Here is a 27,008-nt window from a genome sequence, read left to right as displayed (position 1 = left end):
TATCTGCTACAGGTGATTGACTTTATCAGGTCAGTTTCAAATCTCTTTGTTTGTGTAGTCATTGTACCAGGAGATAATGTGCAATATCATATATTAATGGGTACATTCTAGCATGATAAGTTTATTTCAGAATCTAACCTTTCCACACCTAATTTGGGGAACCAGTGTATATAAAGTGGAAGGTTTGTGTCACTTTTCCCAGCAATTCTTTCACCAGCTCTCTTGTCAAAATGAAGCTCTCTGTGAGTATATTTACTATTTGCTTCCTACAAAATAATATAGCAGAAATACTCTAGTTGATTCCAAACCAGTTGCTTCTACACACACAGAAATATCAGACATTTCAATGGGAGCAGCATAGGTAGAAGGGCTCTGGAGGGAGGTGATTAGTGATTTCACTCCATCAGGAAATGCAGTGTATGATAGCACATTAAGCTGAACAGAGCTGAATAAGATTTAGATGAAATTATAGGGAATTGAACATGGTCTATTGTGATGGATGTCAATGGAGTTACACCATCAGAAAACTGGGATCAAATCCACTTTCTATAACTTTTAAATAGTGTGAGCTTAATTCTGCTCTCCTTACTCAAGCACAAGGCTTTCCAAAGCTTCTGTGGTAACCCTAAGGACTGAAAGATCTGCCCCTTTAAATAATCATAAACAGCTGTTATGTTACAAATTAAAGCAAAGAGCTGCAGCTGATTTCATGCTAGTGTCAGTCCAGCAGTAACTGAAGTTGTGTGCAGCCAGTGTGGGAACAAATTCAGTCCAGATCATTTACTTTAGAGGAAAGGTGTGAGTCAAAATTCTTCTTACCATATTTTTAGTCAAATGGGCCTTTATAGTGATATGCCTTCAATGTTTATTTCAGATTGTGATTGTCGTTCTTTTTGGAGTCTGCCTAAGTCAATCTCTTGCTACTGATGTGAGTATAATGATGAAGCATGTTATATAATTGTCCTGTTTTCAATTTGTTTACTTTATTTTTCATTAATTTTCACACTTCTGGGAGAGATCTCTGGGAAAAAAATCTAAAATGTCCTTAGTACATAAAACTGAAGTATCACAAGACTGGGTTTGTCTTCTAAGGAAAATAATTATTCCCCTAACCTACTGAAAGGAAGCTTTTGCTAAGTAATTTTACTGCATGTCAGATCACGCATGAAATGAAAACATTGTGTAATATTGTTTTGCCATTATCCATTGTCAAAATATTGTGATTATTGGGGAGTTCCTAGTGGGAAAGTGAATATTTTTCCATTAGGTGGATATAATTGTAATGTGATACCATTGTAAATATAATGAACCTGATTCTCATTTACCCTGAGTTCCCATTATACTTTTCTAGTAGTGTAAATAGTCCTTGCAAAGGAATTATATTTAATTTACACCCAATTTATGACCTTTTTATAAGCCAGGCTGTTGTAAAAAGATCAGATAATTAGTATACTAATAATGCTGAAAATTTGTTCACAAAGCTCAGCAATATTTATGTATGTTTCTGCCTGCATAACTACAATAGATTAGAATGATGACAACTGTAGATAACACAGTGGTAACCATACAATAGCTTTTTGTCAATTACAAAACTTAATTAATTATGCTAGAAATGTAATTGAAAACAACAAACCCATCTCCAAACTGGCTTTCCAGCATGATTGTTCTGATTCATGACTGGGGTTTGTAGGTTCTATTAATTATTGAATTATCTCGCTTTTAATCACCATCAGTGGGATCTGGAGATGTCAGAGTCAGTCTTTCATGGACAGATAAGATGACCTCTTACTTCCATGCAGGAAGGCAAACTCTGTTAGGGTTGATCTGTGCTTGAGTAGTCTGTCTATACTTTAACTGAAGCCAGTTGGACAAGCTCTTATTGAGTTCTCTCTCAGTCAAAACTCAGCCTCTAGATTTATATCATTAGGCACTTTGCAGAAGGATGGCTGTATAAGACAGAATAAGAGATTTCAGGGTTTGGCATGACAGCTTTATTAGCTTTTGGGGGTGGGGCAGAGAGAAGGGAAGAAATACTCCATTGCAGCTCTGTAATATAATGTTAAGAGCAGCCATTTTCCATAGCACTTGGGGTTATGACACACTTGGTGGTGAGAAACCAGAAAAACCTAAATGTTTGCCACTCTTAAAAATCCAGAATGTGAGTGAAAACAATCAAGGTAACATTGGTGGAAGTTCACACCAGACTGTGAGCATCAACAATGATAAGCACGTGGCCAACATTGACTCAAACAATGGCTGGAACTCATGGAACTCTGTTTTGGACTACAAAACTGTAAGTAGCAAACATGCATTTTTAGGAAATGTAATGGAGTCACTGGCCTGAGTAATACTAAATGATTAGTCATAAATTAATGCATGCAAATGATTAATAATTGATAATTTATGCAAATTTGCCTAAATGTGGGAGGGAGGAATCTGTAGTAAACATTATTTACTTTGAAAAATGAAGCAAATCTGATTTGAATCTCATCTTTTGTGGAGATGCTCAAACAAAATCTAGCTCGTTGTAATTTTATTTCACAGGGCTTTATGGCAACCAGGGTATTTTCCAAGAAATCTTGCATCATTGCTAAAATGAACAAAAATGTCATGCCTGACATTGTAGAAATTCCCAAACTGCTTGAAGAAAGGAAGGTAAGATGGAAAGGAGTGGTAGAAGTGGGGGTAGGAGTGAGGTTGCTTTTTTCTAAGCTTATCTCCAATATGCTGGGGATCGACATATTCTCCCATCAAAACCAGTAATCCACATAATCGGCATCAAGGAGAGAGCCTCCCTTGCCAACTTTACCATACAGAAGATGCCGTCATAATTGTGTCAACTTCAGCTACACTGTTTGAGTAGCTAGTGTCTCACAGATTAGATTGACAGTGGGCGGGGGAGGGCTAGTAACTATAGAACAATGGTTCCCAACCTGTGGTCTGCCGACCCCTAGTGATCCTCAATGGTACTCCAGGGGGTTCAGGGAAAATTTAAAAATAAGGATTTGTCCCACCACAGCAGACGGAATCCTTTCTTTTTCTATTTTTGTGTTCTCTCTTTTTCTCGCTCTCTTTTCCCTCTTTTTTCTTTTTCTCTCTTCTCTTTTTTCTCCTTTTTTCTTTTTTCTCTTTTCTCTTTTTTTTTTCTTTTCTTTCTTTTCTCCCACAGGAAAGTGGGGGTGTCCATGAAATTGTAATAGATTGAAAAGAGGTCTGTACGCTCAAAAAGGTTGGAAGCCACTGCTGTAGACAAATGTCTACATCCTCACAAGTCTTATTCTGACTTTAGCTTAATCCTTAACAAACTTGGGTAATTTTCTAAAATCATCCACATAGGCATGAAAAATCATCCATGACACACTTTAGTTTATAGACATTCACATCACACCTTTAAAGAATTCTCCTTAATATTCCTGAGTGTTCCCATGTACACCAAACCTAGTAGTAGTTTAAAGCTAAACTTCATATAGGTAGTAGGAAAATGTTAATCAAAACAGTTTTGTCAGAAATTCTAGTTTAGATGAAACTTTTATTTTTTGCATAATTATATTGTTTTTAACAAAATTTCATTCAGGAAAAAAAACCCTGGAAAAAATTTAGCATACTCCTGTTCTGATAATAGTGGAACAAAAGGTGTGTTTTTTTTTTTTTTTTTTAAGGTTTTGCTTTTAAATTCATATGCATTTTTATCCTACTGATTTAATATATATATATATATAAAATCTCAAAATATACTGAGTATATTGACATGAAAGAACTTTTTATTTGGAATTTCATTTCATAAAAATTTTCAATAAATTGGCTTTTCATCCCCACTCAAGGATGAAGAAAAAAATAAAAAATTCAGAATGTTTCACATCACATGAAATCCATTTTCTGTCCAGCTCCAATTAGAGAGGGATAGGGGGGTGGGTGTGTGTGTGTGTGTGTGTGTGTGTGTGCGTGCAAATGATCCAGCTGTGAAAGAAATTGTGGTTTTCTCTAAGGCTTTAATTTTAACCCCTTGGGATCAATTTTTCAAAGGAACTCAGACACATTTTCAGTAGTTCAGAACACACATCTGGGGCTAGATTTTTTTTTTTTCAAAAGAGCTCAGCCCGTTGTTACAATTTCACCATAAAATTGGAGGGATAATTCTCAGTCCTCCCTGCTAAATACTATGTAACTCTGGGGCCTCATTACTGAACAGCTTATTTTCTCACCCTGAAGAAGATCAGATCGCACCAAGCTAGTGAAAGATTTGAGGTGTTTTTAAAATTCCTATTTATAAGATACCCCATCATAGCTTCAGTGCTGTTGAAAAGTAGAGTTATATGGGGATTTTTCAACACAATGATTTTCTGATGAAAAATGCAGTTGTTGCAAATTTGAAATTTTCTAGGGGAGAATTTTGTTTTAATGATTTTTTTCTTATTTTTTATTGAGAAAACCTAAACTAAATATTTTGTCTGGAGTCCGTTTGACCTAAAATGCTTCATTTTGTAAGAGTTGAACTTTCTTCTATGAGGTTGGCCCCCTTGTTGGACTAGGTCTCACATAATGTTACGCAGAAGAAAAATGCTCTTGCATCATGGATCATGGGATTTACATCATTGTGAGTGCATCATGGGACATGTACTCAAGTAAGGGAACTGCCCACCAAAGAGACTAGGGACATCAGCAACCTGATCTACATCTCCCATGAGTCAATAAGCCAGAACAGGAAAGAACAGCTGACTGGTGAACTTGGCTCAAAAGACAGCAGCTTGGATCTGTTCTTCAAATGGAAACAAACCAACTTGGTTGAAGAATTTTGGAATTATAAGTTCCATGAAAAAAATCAGAATTTCAACTTTCAACTTTTATTCCAATTCATAATGAAAACAAATGATGAACTATCAGGTTTCCAGTTTTCACTGAATTCAAGCAAACGGTATGCCATGCTATCAATACATTCATTAGCATTCTCAAGAACAGGCTGTAAACATTTCAGCAAATGTGGTTAATATACATCTTCTGCCTTCTCATTTGTTCTGATTATGAGAAAGTAAATTAACATATTAGCCAACCCTCACTTTTCCTGTCTACAATTCTTTCTACACCTAGGCTACATCTACATTGGCAAGATTTTGTGCAAATACTTTTAATGCAAGAGTTTTTGTATTAAAGTATTTGCACAAGAGAGCGTCTACACTGGCACGTGCTTTTGCGCAAAAGCATCCGTGTCAGTGTAGATGTTCTCTTGCGCAAGAAAGCTCCTATGGCCATTTTAGCCATTGGGCTTTCTTGTGCAAGAAATTCATGTTGCCTGTCTACACTGGCCTCTTGCACAAGAACAGTTGCACAAGAGGGCTTATTCCTGAGTGGGAGCATCATAGTTCTTGCACAAGAAGCACTGATTTCTTTCATTAGAACGTTAGTGTTCTTGCGCAAGAACTCGTGGCCAGTGTAGACAGGCAGCAAGTTTTTGAGCAAAAGTAGCTGCTTTTGCGCAAAATCTTGCCAATGTAGACACAGCCCTATGGTATAGGATTTACCATAGGATTAAGGGAATATTTTAGAGAGAGGTAAAATACAGCTTGTATTCCTCTTTTCCCCAGTCAGTTTTATACCGTTTCCATTGCTCTTCTCTTCATGTGCAGTTGCACCTTTAGTTCTCACTCCCACCTTATGCTCTGGGGTGAGATCTGCACTGAGAAGCTTATTCCCTGATCCGTTGGGCCCTATTCACGCTGACATGCACTGTGTGCTGTGTCAGAAATGTCAGCTGCAGGCACACAAATTGTAATACATGATTCCAGTCATCAGGTGTATTGAATGGCATTGTTCTGAGTTTTCTTTCTGGATGTTTAGAAGACTGTAGCTCAAGGGCCTCCTCCGAAGGAACTGAGATACGCTGTCTCAAAGACCAGAGTCCCTGACCTGACCCCTTACGGGAAGAACATCGAAGCTTTGTGCAAAGGACTTCCTACCTACGTGGCTCATGAAGTTCAGAGTGAGTTTAAGTTAAAATGACTATTCATGTAGCATGTAGAGCTGATTTTCTGCATGGAAAGCATGCTGCTGTCCTGAGGTGGGGTGCGTCAGAAAGATATCAGACTGTGGATATCAAATTTTGTGTTGGTCAGTCGGTCAGATTTCATCACTCCCAAACGTGGGGTTGTGCAAAGCCTGGTACAGAAATTGCTACCTTGGATCTATGTCTGGCAAGTGAACTACAAAGCTTTTGTCATTCACAGGTGCTTAAAATCTCCCTCCCCTGCTCCCCCACCTCAGAACAAAAGCTTTGCAGCAGAAAGTACTAGTGTAAACAGGGCTTTGTCTGCAGGAGTGTTCTGCTGCTGACAATGGAAGTGCCGCTCATAGGGGGTAGAGGTTTTTTGTCTGCAAAAGTGCTGATACAAAATGCAGGACAATGTAGCACTTTAAAGACTAACAAGATGGTTTATTAGATGATGAGCTTTCGTGGGTCAGACCCACTTCCTCAGATCTGATCTGAGGAAGTGGGTCTGGCCCACGAAAGCTCATCATCTAATAAACCATCTTGTTAAAGTGCTACATTGTCCTGCATTTTGCATCAGCTACCCCAGACTAACACGGCTACATTTCTATCAAAGTGCTGATAGTGTTTATGCTGCCTGACCTGACTGCTTGTGTCGACAAAGCAGTATGGCTCAAAGCCGTGTAGTGTAGACATACCCTCAGCTAAGGAAGAGGGACAGTGTTATTAGTGGAGTTAACTTGGTGCTGGGATTTGGTGCTTTTGGCTTCTCACTTGCTGTGTCGCCATGGAAGAACTGCAGAGGATTCAGTCCTACAGTGGGATGGCTTGTGAGCCTGAACAGGCTTAAGTACTTTGAAGGATCATACCATATTCCTTAGTAGCTTACAGGCTCCTCATGGAGCTATTACTTAGCTATTACTTAGATACCACACATCTTGCTGAGAGGATTAATTAGCTAAGTTTTCTTGTAGAATACTAACCAGTACAAAATTTTGGTCATTTTTTAAGCAAAATCCAATTGTTTCTGTTGATATTTTTATGCTTTCATTTGTACACTTCAAAAGCTTTTATATTTAAAAAGATTCCTTGACTAAAGCATTAGAAATATGTACTTGTATACAGGGGGTGAAAGTAACTTAACATTTCTTACAGGAACTGTCCTATTATGACCCACATCCCTGCCAGCTCTTTAAACCGCTCCCTGCTGGCTTTTACCCGAGTTCTGCCAGCTCTTGCTAGAGCTGCACACCAGGGCGCACCTGCCTGTTTTCACCCCTGCTTGTATAAAAATATTGTTGAACTGTTACCATGAGGTCACAAACCATGCAAAGATAAATCATCCACTGTCTGATAGATGCTATGTCTTGTACTACTCTCTCATGTTACAATGTTCTTTGTTCTCCAGGAAAGGAGTTTTTTCCTTGCTATGGGAACTCACTGTTATTCATGAATTCATCCTGTAGAACAGTGGGCGTTCTCTGAGTCTGACCTCCATTGCCTTGCACTTTTGGCAGTTATTTATATTTGTGCAAAATGGTCATAAAATGTTACCACTGAGTGGGTAGCATTTTACACCCACTTTATAATCATTTTCGCAGGTGTCAGTGGCAAGACAAGGTGCAGGGTTCTATGTCTTGTACTGTAGTGAATGGACTGAGCTCCTAGTATCTGCATCAGGCATCACCTGACAAACTTTTTTTTTTTTTTTATTAAGGACCAAAAGGAGCAAACTTCTTCTATTCTGGAAGTTGTATTGATGCTAGCATCCTGTGGGTTATTAACATTGGCTTCTGTGGTGAAGCTGAATTCAAGTAATAAATTCTTCACTGCTTGGAACTGATCTGACAACGTGCCCACCAACTGGATACAACCAGATGTATCATTCTTCTTGTCATACTGCATTTTCCAGATGTTTTGTCTTAGCTTTCTTTTTATGCCTGGTGCGTAGAAAAACCTAGGCTGTTACAGTATCTGTCAATTAAATACAGTTAGCATTAGAATCAGCTATGTTCTATTTCTCTTCTTTTATATCCTTAGTCACACAAATCAGGATGTGATCTCACAAGCAAGTCAAGGCTGGGTTGGGTCAATATGTGGGTGGGAAATATTCAAAGGAAGCCCAACAAGGTGCAGGAAATGAGGTTACTTATACAGTAGGACAGTGATGCTCGCTTTCAGGTCAGGTTTGCACCAAATCTGAAGCATGGCATTAGGGTACGCTTAGTCCTTAGTGCTTCTGCCCTCAGGGCACAACTGTATCCCCAGGAGGCCATGCAAGAATAGAAATATGAGATCTCCTCCGAGCTCCCCCTAATATGAACATCAAAAGCTGGACTGCAAACTGTCTCTAGAGATTCAGAGGGATAGCCAAATTAGTCTGTAACTGGAAAAACTTAAACAGCAAATAGTTTAGCAGCCCCTTAAAGACTAACAAAACACGTAAACGGTATCATGAGCTTTCATGGGCACAGCCCACTTCTTCAGGCATCTCTGGAGAAGCTTTGAACTGCATGAACAAAATTTGGAGGAAGTTGGGGAATTTTAGGCTTCTTGAGTTAAAGGGCTGTTGTGGACAATTAAGCTCTTGAGCAGTGGAATTATTTAAGTTAAAGCACACCATTTCTTTTTTCTAGGCTTTAAAAATGTATCTGAAATATTAAGGAGATTCATTTTTTGCCCAGGCTTAGATCATTATTTCGTATGATAAATGTGATATTGTTTATACAATGCCTAATGAAATGCATTGTACCTGAGTAGAGAAGATCTGTGGATAGCTGGTTTAAACCTGACAGAGAGGAGAATAATGTCTGCTGAAAACTGAACAAGGGGGGAAGTCAAGTCAGAGACATTGAAATAATTGGCTTAGTGGCCCAATGGATGGTTCAGCAGCTGTCAAAACAGGCACTCAGATAGCTATGTACCCCTACCCAGTCTTGTCTATTTCAGAAATTAACCATGGTATTGAATAAACCATGCTCTTGATGTAGGCTTATTTTTATGGCTTGTTTCCACTATGGGATTGACACTGCTGCAGTTGATCCACTACTGGTTGACTTAGCAAGTCTAGCAAAGACCCATTAAACTATCTGCTAATCTCACTCCTGTCAACTCTGTTACACCTACAGAATGAGAGGAATAAGGGGAGTCAATAGGAGAGTGTTTTCTGTTGACCCCCCCAGAGTGGACCCTGGGAATAATTAGATGTAAGATACATCAATTCAAGTTACACTATTGCATAGCTTGAATCAACCTATCACCAGCGCAGACCTGTCCTTATTTATCTTATTTCTTTTGTTTAATTAGACATGATGCGACAATTTTTCAAAATCAGGTCATCCATGAAATGGTTGCACTTTGCTGCTTGTAGAAGCCTTGATATGATAAATAACAGAAAGACAAGGTGGGTTAAGTAATTTCTGTTACTGGACCAACCTCTGTTGGTGAGAGGCAAGCTTTCGAGCTATACAGAAATCTTCAAGTAATAAATACTGACATACCCCATCTCTGTCTATAGTTCTTGAGGGAAGTTTCTACAGTACAACTCCCTCCTATGAGAGCCCTCCTTTTTTATTGTAGAAGAAACAATCAAATTCCAGGCACATCCCATTGTTCTGGCACAACCAGATCCTTATCTTGCTGTAAGTTATGAGAAGAGGGAGCTGCTCGTACTGTTTAGGAGTTTTTGAACAAACGAACTCACGGACAGACAGACAGACAGATGCACATTTCTAAAATGTGTATTAAGATTAAATTATGAATTCTGGGAAAAAACAACCATCCACAGACAAGCCCTCAATTCCTCCATACCCAGCACATGGTATGATTTTTACTGATCCCTTTCTTTCATGTTGAGAGCAGACTATGTTCGCCTGTTAGCTCCAGCCTTCATTTCAAGAAAAGTGACTAAACAATCCAGATGATCACAACTTAACTCTCATGGGAGACAGACTTTTTTTTTTGCTTGAGCTGCTGTTAGCTCTGTTCTTGTGGTTGTTTCACTAACTTTCACTTTTAATTCCTACACACAGCCCCAATTCTCTTCTTACACAGTTTGCTGTGATGCAAAAAAATGACAGGAAAAAGGCAAAAAGTTCAGCAGGGGTTTTCATTTATTTTTGGAGGAATTATGCAGCACCTTTAAGAATCTTCACATTTATGCCATGACCTACTTTGCTCTCTTACTGGTATTTCTTTGCATAACTTCTTCCACTAGCAGGAATTAGAACGAACTTTTTAAATAAGTATTTAGTTTTAAAGCCAAGCTTTGCACAAGCTGAAGAATGGGAGGTTTCAGTCTCTTATCAAACCCCAGCTCCAAAGTAATGTTGATCAGCAACAACAAAACATAATTAAATAAATAAACCATTCACCATCTGTCATCTAGCTCCCTGAGAATGAGGATCAAATCCCTCAAGTATTTCAAGGAACCCCACCTGAAAGAGGATTTACATAAATTGAATCCATCCATAGGTCTTTCATTCCATGTTCTCTCCATGCTTGCAGCAAAGATCTCATGCCACTTTGCTCCTTCCCAAATGTTGTGTACCTCAATGCACATACTCCCTTAGCATGTATGCAAAGTTGTTTCTTGCTAGTCCCAGCACTGATCTGAAGATGACCACTCTAGTGAGTAGCTGACATTTCCAACACCGTTGGACAGAATGTGCCAGGTTGAATAGGGCCCTCTGCACCATTTCTAAATAGCTTATTTTGAAATAGTGCATCTACCCAACAAACAGCCATCAAGATAGCACTGAGCTATTTTGAAATAGAACATCCACACAGATTGGAGGCAGAATCACATTTAAAACACTTAAATGCACTTCACATTTAAAGCCACCTGGAAGCACTTCAGGCAGGGCATCAGAACAGCACTTGCTTCCTGGAGCTGCTGCTTGAGGCTTTCTGTGGCTCATGCTTAAAGGAACCTCCCTGTACAGCCATTTCTCAAGTGCTTCTCCTGCTTACCTACCTCTCTGTGGGTATGTCTACGCTACAAAGTTAATTCTAACTAACAGCCGTTAGTTCAAATTAACTTTAATAGGGGCTACACATACAAACCGCTAGTTCGAATTTAAATCAAACTAGCGGAGCGCTTAATTCGAACTAGGTAAACCTCATTCTACGAGGAGTAATGCCTAGTTCGAATTAAGTAGTTCGAATTAAGGGCTGTGTAGCTACTTAATTCCAACTAGTTGGAGGCTAGCCCTTCCCAGGTTGCCCTGGTGGCCACTCTGGGCCAAACCAGGGAAACTTTTCTGCCCCCCTCCCGGCCCCGGAGCCCTTAAAGGGGCATGGTCTGGCTACGGTGCTCGTGCCAGTTGCAAGCCTGCCAGCACCCACCCAGCAGACCCTGCACCTGGCATGGCATGAGCCAGCCACCCGCTGCCACCCAGCCCTCCGCCTCTTCCCAGGACCAGGCTGGCGGCTCCCAGGAGCCTGCCCGGGGCCGCAAGAGGCGGGTGCCTGCCTGGCCTAGTGCGGAGATCGTGGACCTCATCGAGGTTTGGGGGGAGGCCTCCAACGTCCATGACCTCCGCACTAGGCACAGGAAAGTGGCCATCTAGGGCAGGATAGCTGCCAGCCTGGCCACCAAAGGCCACAGGCGAACCCAGGAGCAGGTTTGCATGAAAATCAAGTTGGTCCAGTGAGACCCCCGACCTTGAGCCCTGAGCTTAGAACATAAGAACATAAGAATGGCCGTACTGGGTCAGACTAAAGGTCCATCTAGCCCTGTAGCCTGTCTGCTGACAGCAGCCAGCACCAGGTACTACGGAGGGGATGGACCGAAGAAAATGACCAAGCGATTTGTCTCGTGCCATCCCTCTCCAGCCTTCCACAAACAGAGGCCAGGGACACCATTTCTACCCCCTGGCTAATAGCACTCCATGGACCCAACCTCCATGAATTTATCTAACTTCTCTTTAAACTCTGTTCTAGTTCTAGCCTTCACAGCCTCCTGTGGCAAGGAGTTCCACAGGTTGACTACACGCTGTGTGAAGAAGAACTTTCACTTATTAGTTTTAAACCTGCTACCCTTTCATTTCATTTGGTGTCCTCTAGTCCTTCTATTATGGGAACTAATGAAGAACTTTTCTTTATTCACTCTCTCTACACAATTCATGATTTTATAGACCTCTATCACAGCGTTTCCCAAACTATGGGCCATGGCCCGGTACTGGTCCGCAGGAAGAAAATACCAGGCCTCAGCGTGGCTGCCAGGGTGTTCCGAGTTCCCAGACTGCCTGTTCAGCGCTGGGTTCCTCAAGCCCTCAGCCGGGCGGGGCGGATACAGCCGTATGGTTCAGGCTTCCAGCAGCGGCATAGTGAGGGTTACCAGGTGAGCTCTTACTGCTGGCTGTGGAGGGGGGGAGGAGGGGTTGGATAAGGGCCACAGGGAAGCAGGGTCGGGGCAGTGGAGGTGCCCGGGGGAGATAGGGAGGGGAAGCAGGGCTGGCCAGGGGAGATCACACGGGTGGGAACCGGCTGGCGGGGGCAGTGAAGCTGGCTGGGGGAGATCGCGGGGCAGGGTTGGCCGGAGGGGCAGTGGGGCTGGCCAGGGGAGATCGCGGATGGGAGGGGGGACTGGCTGACAGAAGCAGGGCTGGCCGGAGGGGGCGGGAGCGGTGGGGCTGGCCAGGGGAGATCATGCGGGGGGGGGGGGGAACCAGCTCGTGGGGGAAGTGAGGCTGGCTGGGGCAAACCACAGAGCTGGCTGGGGAACTGGCCGGCGGAAGCAGGGCTGGCAGGGGGGTGGGCAGTGGGGCTGGCCAGGGGAGAGGAGGCAGGAAACCAGCTCGCGGGGGCAGCAGGGCTTGCCAGGAGAGATCGGGAGAGAATTGGCTGGCGAAGACAGCTGGGATGGCCGGGGGGGGAATCGGCCAGCGGGTAGCGGGACAGTTCAGGGCGCACGCAGATTCTGACTAAAAATGTATAAGCAGTGCCTTCTAATATCCCCACTGCTGACAGGCCCTGCAGTGTGTCAGAATGGACAGAGCCTGGCACATTCACCATCCGGAATGAGAATATGGATAAAAAATTCTAAAGATGGTGTCGGCTTTCTGAAAATAAATGAGCCCCTTTTAATACATGACGTGGGGGTGCAGGGTTTTATTGGATCACAGTCCATTTTTCCAGTCCATATTCCCTTAACTTGCTGGTAAGAATATTGTGGGTGGCCGTATCAAAAGCTTTGCAAAAGCTGGCTCTGGGGGCTTTGAGAGGACCCCAAACACCATATTTGCATATTCATAATTTGCTCAATGAATACGCAAATATGCAAATGAATGTTACCGGGCCTCCGAAAGCTCGTGAATGGATTTACTGGTCCCCATGTCAAAAAGTTTGGGAACTCCTGCTCTATCATATCCCCCCTCAGTCTCCTCTTTTCTACGCTGAAAAGTCTCAGTCTCTTTAGCCTCTCCTCATATGGGACCTGTTCCAAACCCCTAATCATTGTAGTTGCCCTTTTCTGAACCCTTTCCAAGGCCAAAATATCTTTTTTGAGGTGAGGAGACCACATCTGTACACAGTACTGAAGATGTGGGCGTACCATAGTTTTATACTTCCCCTCCTCCTCCTTCCCCTGGCTTCCCCCTTCCAGCTCCCTCCTCCCAGGTTTCCCCCTCCCCTCTCCCACCCTCTCTCTTCCCCTCTCCCACCTCCTTTTCCCAGTCTCCCCACAGGTAAATCCCCCCACCCCCAGTTTTGTTAAATAAAGAGAGTTTCTATGTTTGAACATACGTGTCCTTTATTTTGTACATCAGGAAGGGGGGCTAGGGAGGGGCAAGTGGAAGGAGGTGAGGGAGGAATGGGGTACGAGCCCCTGATGGGGAGGACTGGGGTGGCTCTGCGGGCTCCTCGGGGTGGAAGCTCTCCCACAGGGCCTCCTGGATCCTGACAGCCCCCCCAATTGATTCCCTCGGATGGCAGCCTGCGGCAAGTGCAGCCGGGCTGATGGCCAAGTGCTGTGATGTGCTGAGTGTGGGCAGTCAGGGCACTCCAAGACCGAACTGCTTTGCTGTCCCTCATCAAGTTAGACAAGCAAGTGGGGAACCCTGAGAACTGTCTGTCCGGGGTGGGGGTCGGGTCCCTTTAAGCACAGCCCTCGGCTAGCCTGAGGAAGCAGCTCCACACTCTAAGTCCTAACCTGTTGCCCTGCCAGCACTGCTTCCAGCCATCCTTAAGCCTGGTTCAGGGTCCACTCAGTGTGGACATGCTAGTTCGAATTAGCAAAATGCTAATTCGAACTAGTTTTTAGGTCTAGATGCGCTAGTTTGAATTAGCTTAGTTTGAATTAACTAATTCGAATTAAGTTAGTTTGCATTAGTGCTGTAGTGTAGACAGACCCTGAAGGACAGCAAAGCATATTCATTGTGAGCTTTGGTAGCCTGGTTGGACACCACAGCACTCCCAGCTACGGAGCCAGAGCTGCCTCTCAGCAGTCGATGGCTCTTACAGCTTGTACTGAACCTCGTGGTGCAGTTTCTGCAGGCTGCCCTCATGGCCCTGCAGAAACAGGCCCCCACCTCAGTGCAGGAGACCTCCTCTCCGCTCTCCAGATGCTGCTCTTGCAGCTCAACCCCTCCTGCCCTTCCCTGCACACTGTGCACCACCGCTTCTGGTGCTGGGACACCAGTTCCTCTTGGTGGAACCGGACCATCCTTGAGTGGCGGGATGACCAATAGTGGCTCCAGAACTTCCTTGTGCGGAAGGACACCGTTCTGGAGCTGTGTGAGTGGCTCGCCCCTGCCCTCAGGTGATGGGACACCCACATGCAATCCTCCACCCCCCTCCAGAAGAAGGTCGCCATTGCACTGTGGAAGCTCTCCATGCTGGATAGCTACTGATCCACTGGGAACCAGTTCAGGGCGGGGAGATCAACTGTCAGCGCTGTGGTCATGCAGGTCTGGCTCCCTTGTGCCATTGTCCCAGGAGGGTGGTGAACTGTTGGAATGGGGTTTCCCCAGGGAAAGGCTGGGGCTGGTGGTGGTGGAGGAGGCTCCTTTCCTGGACAGGTTTTTAGTCCTACCCTCACCAAGGCACATGAGGGGAGTGGGGCAAGCTGGGGTTGCTCCTGATGTGCGTGGTGGAGAGGAAGTGGGGATTGGGCTCGGGGACCTTCCATGATTTTCTGTTTGTCTCCTTCAAGTGGAGAGGGTCACCAGCACCATCCTGCTGCCGCCGGCTCATCGTTCTGGACGACGTGGATGCTGTTGTCGCTGGCTTTGCCAACAGGGGGTTCCCCAACTGTGGGGGGTGTGGGAGGATGGTTATTGATGGCACCCACATCCCCATTCAGGTCCCTGGCCATCAGGCATTGGATTACATCCATCGCAAGGGCTGCTTTTCCCTAGACCTGCAGGCCGTCATGGACCACCCAGGCAGGTTCACTAACGTCTACGTCGGCTAGTCAGGGAAGGCACACAACACCCGCGTATTTAGGAACTCCAGCCTCTTCCACAAGCTGCACACTGACACCTTCTTCCCAAGCGCACCATCGGGGTCTGAGACGTGGACATGCCCATGTGCATGGCGGGGGACACATCCCTACCCTCTGGCTTATGAAGCCCGTATAAGGACACTTGGATCGCACCAGGGAACGTTTTAATGTGAGGCTCAGCAGAGCCCTCATGGTTGTGGCAGGAGCCTTTGAGCGTCTCGGGGAAGTTTTGTTCGTTCCTTCCCCACCTCGAGTACCGTGAGTGGCACGTCCCCCAGGCAGTGGTTGCATCCTCCACATCTGTGACAGTCAGGGGGAGACGTTCCTGCCAGTGTGGGGAGTAGAGGTGGAACATCTCGCAAGGGCCTTTGAACAGCAGCGGATGGCTGCGGTCCATCGGGCGCATCAGGGGGCTGCGCAGATCTGGGAGGCCCTGAGGGAGAGTTTCAGCCAAGGCCAGCTATGAGGCTCTCCCCTGGGCCTCCCCACAAGGGGCCTCTGCAGAGACCCAGTGTGGCTTTCCTCCTCCCCTCCCTCTCCCCCCCTTTCCTCCTCCCCTCCCTCTCCCCCCCTTTCCTCCTCCCCTCCCTCTTCCCCGCTTTCCTCCTCCTCCTCTCTCCCCCCCCTTTCCTCCTCCCCTCCCTCTCCCCCCTTTCCTCCTCCCCTCCCACTCCCCCCTTTCCTCCTCCCCTCCCTCTCCCCCCTTTTTTCCTCCTCCCCTCTCCCCCCTTTCCTCCTCCTCCCCGCTCCTTTACCTGTTCCAGAGACAATGAAGCATACCTGTTGTTTTGAAACCAACAACTGGAACTGTTTTTATTCGGGGTAAACGTAACTGAGGAGGGGCTGGAGAAGGAACTTGTGGGGAGGAGGGAGGCGGGATGGGGAGGAGGGGCTGGGACTGGAGCAGGAGCAGGCTCAGGAGAAGGGGCAGGAGTGGCTCCCAGGTGCTCAACAGCGGCCATGAATGCTGCACCCAGGGACTGGCCCTGCTGCAGCAGCTCCTGCCAGGTGGTATGCCAGACAGCCCGGTCCTCCTGGAGCCTGCGGTCCTGCCAGTCCTGGGAGTGTTGCAGGGCATGCAGGCAGGTCCTCATGGGTCCACCTTCCCCTCCGGGTCCCCCGGGGTCAGGAGGGTGGAATGGGAGGTGTCGCCAGCTCCCCACTCGCAGCTGGTCCGGCTGTGGAGAACAAAGAGAAGGGCAGTCATCCCTGGAGACACTGTGCCTGAAGCCGGGCCCTCAGCCCTGAGCTGGCACCGAAAGGTCTTGGGTCAGACGCGGGGGATGTGCTGTGAGCCAGGCCACCTCAGGCCTGTACAGTGGGCCCTTTCCTTCAGGGACACCGATGTCCCTGAGAGGAGCCTTGATACCCTTCCCACCCAGAGAGAGGACTTCTACCCCTGCTCTCTGGGGCGCCGGGAGCAGACCGTTGTGCAATCGCAGGCTGAGAAGGCTGAGCAAGGAGCACCCAGCAGCTACTGGCTGCTGCCATTTCCCCCTGTGTGTGTGTAGGGAAAGGGGGGCACTCACCTGGTGAGCCTTGCCCTGCCTTGGGTGGCACCTGGGAGACATCCTGGGAGGGGGACACCCACTCCAGGTCAGGGTTGGCAGCCCTCGAGATGGTGCTGGCCTCACCCAGCGCCTTTCTCCTCCTCTGCCTTGATATCCCCCCAGCACTCAGCACTGGGCCACGATGGGTGTCTTCAGTCCTGAATCCACACTGGAGGGGAAGAGACTGACCTCCCCTCCAAGGATGTGATGGGGCAGGTTTGGGGTGCTCCTCCTTAGCTCTGGTGTACGCCTGCCTCAGCTCCTTAATCTTCGTGCGCACTTACTCCTGCACGTGCATGTGTCCCCTCTGTGCAAGGCGTGCGGACATCCACCCGTAAATGTCAGCATTCCATCGTCTGGCGTGAAGATCCTGTTGATTCTCCTCACCCCAGATCTCCAGGAGATCCAGGATCTCTGCACCAGACCAGGATGGGCTCTCTTCTTCTGCCCCTGGCCAGGGGCTTGAGAGCTGCCCGGAGCTGTGGTGGCAGTTGCTGGGGTCTCGGCTGGGGCATTGGGTTCAGCCACGACAGCAGGGAGTGAAGATGGGGCTGCTGTGGTTGGCACCGGCCTTGCAGGGCCTGCTCCGAGCCATGAGCCTGCTGCCTGCAGCTTTACGGACTGCAGGGGAAGGAGGGCTATAGACGACAGCACAGCCAGCAGGGCACCATGGGATTCCATCGAGGCCCCTTATTTTGGAATAACTGTCTCCACATGGACTATTTTGAAAGAGCTATTCCAAAATAGGCATTATTCCTCAGACATTGAGGGCTTGCTGTGCGGACGCTCACTTTGTTATTTCGAAATAACGCTGCTGCGGAGACCCGCCTTATAGAGACAACCCTTAGTCAAGAGAGGTTTGAAAATAAGACTCTGATGAAAACAGATGGAGAAAAGTTTCCAGGATTGAAAAAGGGGGAAATTTGCCTTTGATTGCCTTGAACCAAACTCCATGGTCAATTTAATGCTCATACTGTATCATTAATCATCTGAAAGGGAAAGCTTAGATGCAGGGGCAGATGACTGTTTTGCGGGGCCCCGGGCAGCATAACTCCGCGGGGCCCCCCACGGGGCTTTTTTAAGCATGGGGCCCGGGGCGGCTGCCCAGTTCGCCCTGCCCTATATCCGCCTCTGCTTAGATGAAGACTGGTGGCAGGGAATATGTGCTACCCAGCCTCATAGATAAATATATAAAGCACAAAGCGTTTAGTTTGCTCCAGTGTTTCACTTCTGTTAATAGTGAGAAAAACAAATATTCAGCTCCAACCTTGACAAAATATATAAGCTCAGTGTAAGATACACAAATTCATTTTCTTCAGCATTTTACTTCAAATCAGCATCAAATCCAACTTGGATTCACAATGAAGACTCTTGTAAGTACTTTTGACACCCTATATATATATATTTTACAGTGTGTTTGTCTGTGAGTCCAACTCCTCCTACGTGGTAAGAACTAGGGCTACCAACTTTGGGATGCAGCTTCCTCTTCTCCTAACTTAAAGCAAGGTCGGGGTTTGGTTGTGCCAGGAGAACTGGATGATAGGTTTCCATAACATGGAAAGGGAGGGGGGCGAGAGGAGGGACAAGATCCTCACACTCGCCACTCAGGGCAGTGAGTGCAGGGGAGAGCTATATATGCAGGGTGACTGCTAGAGGTCACCCTGCATATATAGAGACTGGTCAGCAGGGCTGGGGCTCCACCGTCTTGCCTGCCACTGGTAAGTGGCCTCCCTCCCCAAGCCCTGGGCTAGGACTCCCCAACGTCCCTGGCCAGGCACTGGGCCAGCCCCTCTACTGGCCCTGGGTCAGACCCGGGCAGCACCAGGGAAGTCCGTTTATATTTTTAGTATATGTTGGTCCCGATTCTGGGTCCTTTTGAGAGTTCACATTGAAGTTGGTGGGATCGATAAGACAAGCTATAAGAAAATGGGAGATGGGTGTGGGAAGGGGCTCAGCACCTTACAAATCAGGGCTCTTTGGCCTCATTTTTCACTATCAGTGGCCACTACTTTGAGCTGCCCCAACTTTTGTGAAACCAACTGGATTCCGTGAATGCCTGATTCTGAGAGGTGCCAAGCACCCACTCGCAAGCTGAGTCAACAGGGCCCAGATTTACAAAGGGATTTCCAGACCCCGAGATGAAGATGGGCGCCCAATAGATGTTATAAAAGCTCCTAAACCGGAGAGGTGTCCAACTTCCATAGAAAGTCAATGGGAATTAGCTACCTTTTGGGAAGGCCCCAATTCGGCAACGACGTATCAGGGTACAATTCTGTCTTTATTGTAGTCGCTGGCAAAACTTCCACTGACTTCTATAGGACCTGAATTTTGTGCTGTATCCTGAAGCCCTTACTACCTTTGCTGAGTGATGACTGATGCCCTCATCCTGAGAACCCAGGGCATTAACCTTGAGGCTAATAAGGCCATAGCCTTAGGCCCTCCTGTTGCTTAGGCCCTACTGGTCAGGCCTGGCGGGCTGGGCCGGGTGAGGGAGGTGAAGCGAGCATGTTCACATAGCCCTGCTGGAGCCAGCGGGAAAGGCAAAGCAGCCCTCTGTGGCTTAGAAGGAGCATTCGGCAGCAGCCTGTCGCTTTTGTGCCCTCCAGTCTGTGTCTCTTCCTGCGCTGCTGCAGGAATACACGGTCAGGTATCCGGTTAAGAGGAGTGACGGGACATGAAAAATCTGGGAGCCCGTGGCAGCTGTGGGCTAGTCTGAGCAGGCATCGTGCCCCCGCCGGCGCCTCTCGCCCTGATTGCACCGCTGCTGTGGTGGAACAAGGCTCCTTTGCCCATTGCCAGGATTTCTATGTGTGCCGGGTCCGTTTCTGGGCAAGGGGTGAGTGCCTGTGGGGGCAGGGCGAGGGAGCGCTGGAGGAAAGGGGCAGCACACACAGAGCAGCAGGGTGGGAAGCTCACACGGAACCTGCACACGCTATCCAGCTAGAACTATTCCCTCCACCCTGCCTCCCTCCCAGAAGGAACGAATTCCCCATGTGAGGAAAAACAAAACACGCCACTCTGCATTCCAGTGCTTTTACTCATGGAGCACCTTCCCCGAGGGGTGCAGATTTATGATGCCCTCTGTTCAGTACTGAACTCTGTACTAAAAATCAGAGAAATCCACTTTCTTGGTATTTTTCTTTACTGGTTCACAGGTAATCAAGCTCTTTCCTTATGCTCAGCCTATTTCCTCAGGACAACGCATTTTTGTACTTCTAAGGGGTGGCCAAAGCACTGCAGGGAGCTCAGCACACAATGTTGAAGGTTTCTCCCTCCCCAGGCTCTCCCTCCAGGATTTTAAATTCACTTCTTAGCAGGCTGTGATGGCTGTGCTGGCTGAATATGCCAAGACAGGGCTGTATCAGTTTGCTGCATCTCTAGCTATTCAGTCCATCAGAGAAGTACCTCTGATTTGATTTCTTTTGCATTTCATTCCAAAAAATCTAAATCAACCTGATGTTAGTCCTCAATTTTCTGCCCCAACTCAAACTACCTTATCTCCCAAGTAGAAAATGTTGGGTAAGCATGGAATGTGTGTGATTCGAGACGGGAATGAGAATAAAGCCAAATTCCTGTTGACAGCTACACCTGTGTAGCCTTATTGACTTCAGGCCAGAGTCTGGGAGAACAGATTTTTGCACAAGAATAGATTTTGGTCCCTTCTGCTTTTTCACACCTGGATAAACAGAATCTCATTCACTTTCCTCACCTAAACTCTGAGCACTCTAAGGAAAAAATAAACAAGATCTGAAGTCTATTTGGGTATGTCTACACTAGCCCCCTAGTGTAGGCATTCGAACTGGCAAATGAAGCCTGGGATTTAAATAACCCGGGCTTTATTTGCGGGTTCCTGGGTGGGTGCCATTTTTAAATCCCTTTAGTTCGAACTGACTGCTACACGCCTTAGTTCGGATTAACTGTTACTCCTCCTGCAATGAGGTGTAACAGTTAATCCGAACTAAGAACTTAGTTCGGATTAACTTCTGACTGCTGCATGTAGCCGCGGGTGCAGAGTTCGAACTAAGGGATTTAAAAATGGAGGCGCCCGGGAAGATGCAAATGAAGCCCGGGATATTTAAATCCCGGGCTTCATTTGCAAGTTCGAATGCCTACATTAGCCACCATAGTTCGAACTAGGGGGCTAGTGTAGACATACCCTTTGATCCTTTGTTTTACACCAGTTTAGTAAACAAACAAACCCAGGCCTGATGGGTGTCACCACAGCAGCCTTGATTGTGTAAGGCAGGGGTCTCCAACCTTTTTAACCACAAGATCACTTATTCAATTTAAGTGCAATGTAAGATCCACCTCCAACCCAAATACCCTTGCCTGGCTTCCTTCCTTCCTTTTCTGGGGCCCTGCCCCTCCTCCACCCCTTCTCTGAGGCCTCACCCTGCTCACTCTGTTGCCCTTCCTCCCTGAATTTCATTCACTTTCACCAGGCTGGAGTAGGGGTGCAGGCTCTAGTCTTGGGTGTGTGGTAAATGCCCTATCCCCATGGCCAGTGTTTCTCAACCTTTTTTTTATAAAATACTTCTTAAAAAAAAAAAAGAAAAAATGTATAAGTGCCCCCAATACCTGCAGTTTTCTCACACAATTTTTTGAAACCTTTGCAACACGTTTGTTTAAACAACTTAATTGTAGCCGGGTGAGTGATGAAATATTTGGGTGTAAAACGTACAAAATTAATAAAATGCTGTAAAACTTAAAACAAAAATTCAGTTTTCTCCAAATTTCAGTAGTGTTGATGTACCCCTCAGACTTCTCTTGAGTGCCCCTAGGGGTGCATATACCACTGGTTGAGAGACATTGCCCTAGGCAAAGCCACAGCCCAGCCCTCCCCAGTGGCCGCGGGGACACCCAGGGTTGCCTACCCCCTGTGAGACAGGGGTTGGTGAGCAGAGCGAGCAGGGGACACAGCCCCCTAGTATCAACAAAGCAAAAAGCTATACTTGATAAAGCATACTTGGTTTCTAGGTGTTTTAAGCAACTGAGAAAAGAACAATTTAAAAACACAGAGAAATTCCATCCTTGGGATACAGCTTAAAGTACTGTGGGAGGTGGGGGGAAGGGAAGGACGAGCCACATGGACTAAGCACAGAGAAGTTTAATCAAACTACAAAACAAAGAAAATAACTTGATTACATCTAAATAGATATTTCCCTATCTACTCACAATCTGTGCGTCAGCGTCCAGTCCATTAACATGCCCAGTGTTCCTTGTAGCCATGGAAGTTCTGCCTGGTTCAATTCATTTTGTTCCCCAACTCCTGTCTTAAACTCACACAAATTAAAAATCATCAGGCAGGTATATATTCCATTCAAATCTCAATACCTTCTCCCATTGGCTCTCCTTGCTCCCTGCCAATATCCTCTAGCTACCTGAATGTAACCCTTTAGTTACCAGTTGCTGGGATGTTCAGAAAAGGCCAGCACTCCTCCCATCCAACAGAATCTTAATCTGGCACTGCCCATGGGACTAAACATATGAATAAACTTAAGCACATGCCTAAAGTGTGCGCAGTGGGATGACCAGTGTGTGGTATGCAGGATTTGACACAAGGGTTTTTTTTAAAGCTCTGTAAATAATCAAGAACACTGTATGGGATGCCAAGCAATTATAACATACTTTAAATATTTTAGGAGACAGGACATGACACTTAATTAACGGTAACAATAGAATCACTCTGGAATTTCCCTTCAGTGACAGAGATCAGAACCTAGCTTTATAGTGTTAGGACCATCCTAAATACAGTTGTACTATGTAGCTCTTGTGAATACAAAAGATAAAATAAATGAATTATAAAATCCCACTCACTAACGTATGTGTGTTTATGGAAAATCAGACTGGGGAGCAGCATCTTACCATGTGCTTTTCGTTGTCTTTGACAATTAAAAAGGAGCTGCAGAGCGTATAGAAATCTCTCTTAATGTTTCCATGATGTATTACAGATTCTTCTTGTCTTTCTGAGTACCTTTATGAATCCGGCATTTGCAAACAATGTAAGTAAAGTGCCATGTGTCACACTTTATGATCTTTCTTTCATGCATCTGCTTAGCCATATTGTTATGACATTACTATCTTTACTAAACCAAAATACGGACTTTTCTTTATGAGGCATTCTCTGTTAATATGTTCAGTGAATTGATGTAACACATTTATGACAATGTTTTCATTAAACGCTCCATGCTCCAGCTATTGCTTAGCATGTCAAAATCAGCATCCAAAAGCAGAAAAATCATTTGTTCTTATGAAAAATGTAGCATTGTCAAGTTATATAAAGTAAAGTTGCGTTCTCCCAGTGCTTTTCTTTATTATAACTGGGCTCACTGGTGAACATAATAGTCTGTGAGCTTGCTTGCTTTAAAGTATTTACCTGTGTTTCTGCTATTTAGTTAATTAATAAATGGCTTCATTAATAGATGAAATCTCATGCACACTTGAGACTAGGGCTAGACTAACAGGTGGGTGCCTGCTGTGAGCTATCTGGAGGGTTCATCCTCAAAGTTTTGCCTTTTAATCTACATGGCCTGAGATGATCTTGCCTGGGAAATCTAAGGCACCATTCCTTAGAACCCAGTGGAAAAGCTAGTTCTGCTATCAATGGGCCAGACTTCCTATGTTTTCATAACCAATGGTTCCATTGGTAGAGGGAGTCAAAGCAGCAATTCACCAGCTTTTTCATAACGTTGGTCACATCTTAATGGAGGGGTCTGTTTGTGGCAGCCTCTGCTGCCCTTCTTCATTACACAAACCACCACCCATTTCATGCAATGGTCATATGGAAATAGGGAAAAGGCTTGATCATCATATGACCAATAAAGTCTTTGGGCTTCAGCAGTTACTCAGTAGACCAGGGAAAAGCTGGGTCAATCTGAGCGCTAACCCTAAACCAAGCAATACCCAGAACTTTAGGCTTAGCCTTCAGGCAAGGAATAACCCTAACCTAATCTAACTCCTGGCCCAAATGGTAAATACAAACCTGACTATAATCATAACCCTAGATCAAATTCTAACCTCACTCAAAGGGTGAGTGGGGCAGTTGTTTAGAAGTGGAGGCAAAACTGAATCAGACATTTCCCTACCGCTGGGTGAGCTAACGCCGAGTTGAACTTTTATGTATCAGTTTTGCTTCCCTACTATTCTGATGTCACCATTCGTTTCTGTTAGATGCAACTGCTGAGAGAGACATTCTTAGGTTGAGATATAATAATATCTGATAATAAATCTTTGATTTTAGGCTGTCCAGCTCATAAATAAGGGAAATGATGGAGGTACTGTCTATCAGACAGTGAATATCAACCATGATGTGAACATTGTTACATTTAACGTTTATTCTGGAGCACATTCCTCCAATGCAATCTTTGACTACGACCATGTAAGTGTCAAAAGAGGAGCTGATCTGGTTGCTTTGTTCATCTTACACACTGTTTGTTGCAAAAAGAATAAAATTATGGACCGTCAGCATCTGGAAAGATGTGCATAATTCCTCCGCTTCATTAGGAAGGAATATCATTAGACTTGAAAACAAAAGGGATCATTCATCCATAATAAAAAGATGTAGTAATTGCATCTTTGTAGCTCATGCAGAAAGAAGTTACCTCCTGGTTAAATTCTTAAGATTATTTTGTCAAAACCCACAGTGGATATTATCATATATATAGTAGCCCAGTGTCTATGAGTCTGTAACACTGAAATGCTGGCTGTTCCCTCTGGGTAGCCCATGCTGCATGCAGAGTGCGGGGCCCAAACGGCTGCTTCCACCACTTGCTCCCCCGCGGTGGCCCGGCTGAGCGGCTAAGCGTGCAACACTCAGCCGAGCCGCCACGGAGGGAGGGGAAGGGGGCAGGGCGGTGACGTACACAGCCAGGGGGCGGGGCGTGTACCTCAGCGCCCCCCTCCCGCTGTGGCACTCATCTGAGTGCGCCCCTCAGCCAGGCCTCTGGGAGAGCCAGCAGCGCAAAGGGCTGTTTGGGCTCCCCCCGGGGTGGAAGGGGAAGGAAGGGCGGTGATGTACACGGCTCCAGCCCCAGCCATGTACATCACCGCCCCGTCCCCCTCCCTCGCGGCAGCCCTCAGCCAAGCGCCACGGCGGGAGGGAAGGGGAAGGAAAAGGGGGGAGAGAGAGGCAGGAGGAGGAGAAGAAGAGAAAGGGAGAGTGAGAGGCAGGAGGGGGAGAAGAGAAAGAAAGAGACGGAGAGAGAGGCAGGAGGCGGAGGGGAGCTGAGAGAAAGAAGGGGAGGCAGTAGGAAGAGAGAGAGACAGAGCGAGAGAGCTCAGGAGAGAAGACCTGAAAATCCTGTTTTATGGCGGGCTAATTGGCTAGTTTATAAATAGTTTGCTAAAGATTAATATAGTAGAAGTTTTAGTAAATGGTTAATAAGTTGCCATAGATTGTTACAGAGTGCAAAGGGTCAATAGGTGAATTATAACCATCTATAGCACCTTCAAATGATGTGCTTACAATCTTCTGCATGCTACTCAAATGTGTAACATGCTTATAGCATTGACAAGTCATTTATTAACCCTTTATCAATCATTTTAAATTGGAACCTTAACATGCAGTGTGACCACAGAGGGTTTTGCTTGACCTCTGTACATGGTATAAGGTGGGGTTGGGAGCTTTTGGCCTTAGTGCCCTTTACGTAAAGGAGTGTTGTGATCTCAGGGCAAGGAGTGCTCTCTGCTGGCATTCTGTAATATCCTGGCCATAGTAGCCATCCCAAAGGGAACAGGGGGAAGGCAAGGTAGTCCCTGGTGGTCAACAAAGCTGCCAGGCATTTGAGTAAAGTGCATATTTCAGTCTCCTCCACACCCGTGCAATAGATGTGCAATCTCCTGGAACATTAAATACTAAATGCCTTTTTCCCTAGAGATACTTACATTTTCCAAGCAGATTTCTGAATACTTAGGTCTTTACATTAAATTCCAAGAAGCGTAAGCCAAAATATCTCTAATTTAATTGGTATTCCCCACCATCACTGCTTTGGAATTAATCTATTTGAGATATGTTCAAAGTTAATTCACAGTAAAGACAGTGGATTGTAAAAACATACAAAGGTCAGATGGAGTCACATTCTGACATTATTGCAGATTTCATCAGTGTAAACGTAAATAGATTTTAGCCCAGATGTCTTGTATCTCTTTCTGGAATGTCATTTGAACTAGGAAGACTGTCGTTTGCTGCATAATCCGTAAGATGGTTTGTAGGTTGCATAAGTGTATTTTTAGAAGCCAAGCACATTGCACAAATGTCTCTGGCATAGTTGCACTGAAATCCATAGAGTCACACAAGAGATTAATTTAATCCAGTGCATTGAACTCTGCTTCTTGTCAAACAAGAAGCAAAGTGCAAGTGTGAAGCAGCTTGTAAAAATCCCAAGTATCTTGATTTGCAAGAGTCTTTAAAATAGGATAAATGAACTGGCAATTAAAGGAAAAGATTTGCTGAAACTTGTGGTTGTGTTTTCCAGGGTATAGTTGCTTACCACGTGCCCTACAAGAAGATGTGTGTTGTTTCCAAGATGAACAGGGTGACTTTTCCAACTTTAAACCAACTTGAGGACATGGTCAATAATCAAAGGGTAACTAAGACAAATAATAGTTATACATGGTATTTGCTTCTACACCTCTCTAGGTTAAATCCTAGATTTACTGAAGTCAAAGTAAAACTCAATACAAATGGAATTTAATCCTGTGACATTGTTTTTTTACACATTTATCTCACTTTAAATGTATATATTATATTTACACTTACACACACACACACATACACAGAGGCTACGTCTAGACTGGCATGATTTTCCGCAAATGCTTTTAACGTAAAAGTTTTTCCGTTAAAAGCATTTGCGGAAAAGAGCGTCTAGGGTGGCACAGATGCTTTTCCGCAAAAGCACTTTATGCGGAAAAACGTCCTTGCCAATCTAGATGCGGTTTTGCGCAAGAAAGCCCCGATTGCCATTTTCGCGATTGGGGCTTTTTTGCGCAAAACAATACTACGTTGTCTACACTGGCCCTCTTACACAAAAGCATT

The 27,008-nt window shown here is 45.6% G+C and overlaps 2 protein-coding genes across 3 annotated transcripts; both read left to right on the top strand.

Annotated features, from left to right (window-relative positions):
• The first annotated feature begins 201 nt into the window (after positions 1–201).
• GKN1 (gastrokine 1) lies at positions 202–7,986 on the top strand. Of its 2 annotated transcripts, XM_006119109.4 has the most exons (6): positions 202–242; positions 875–928; positions 2,156–2,293; positions 2,545–2,655; positions 5,833–5,974; positions 7,698–7,986. In XM_006119109.4, the coding sequence occupies exons 1-6, from the start codon at positions 231–233 to the stop codon at positions 7,796–7,798; spliced, it is 558 nt and encodes a 185-aa protein (XP_006119171.1). In that variant the 5' UTR covers positions 202–230; the 3' UTR covers positions 7,799–7,986. The 2 variants fall into 2 exon arrangements, with proteins under 2 accessions (XP_006119171.1, XP_075766925.1); XM_075910810.2 differs by lacking the exons at positions 202–242; positions 875–928 and having other exon boundaries at positions 1,834–2,293.
• Positions 7,987–22,612: 14,626 nt separating this feature from the next.
• On the top strand, positions 22,613–26,745 carry LOC106731699 (gastrokine-2-like). Its single transcript, XM_075910760.2, has 3 exons — positions 22,613–22,977; positions 24,216–24,353; positions 26,449–26,745. The coding sequence occupies exons 1-3, from the start codon at positions 22,954–22,956 to the stop codon at positions 26,665–26,667; spliced, it is 381 nt and encodes a 126-aa protein (XP_075766875.2). The 5' UTR covers positions 22,613–22,953; the 3' UTR covers positions 26,668–26,745.
• The last annotated feature ends 263 nt before the right edge of the window (positions 26,746–27,008 follow it).

The sequence above is a fragment of the Pelodiscus sinensis genome, chromosome 28, assembly GCF_052426305.1.
Source record: "Pelodiscus sinensis isolate ZL-2025 chromosome 28, ASM5242630v1, whole genome shotgun sequence".
NCBI classification, from domain to species: domain Eukaryota; kingdom Metazoa; phylum Chordata; order Testudines; family Trionychidae; genus Pelodiscus; species Pelodiscus sinensis.
Note: the sequence above shows the minus strand (reverse complement) of the source record. Positions and strands in the feature narration are given on the sequence as shown.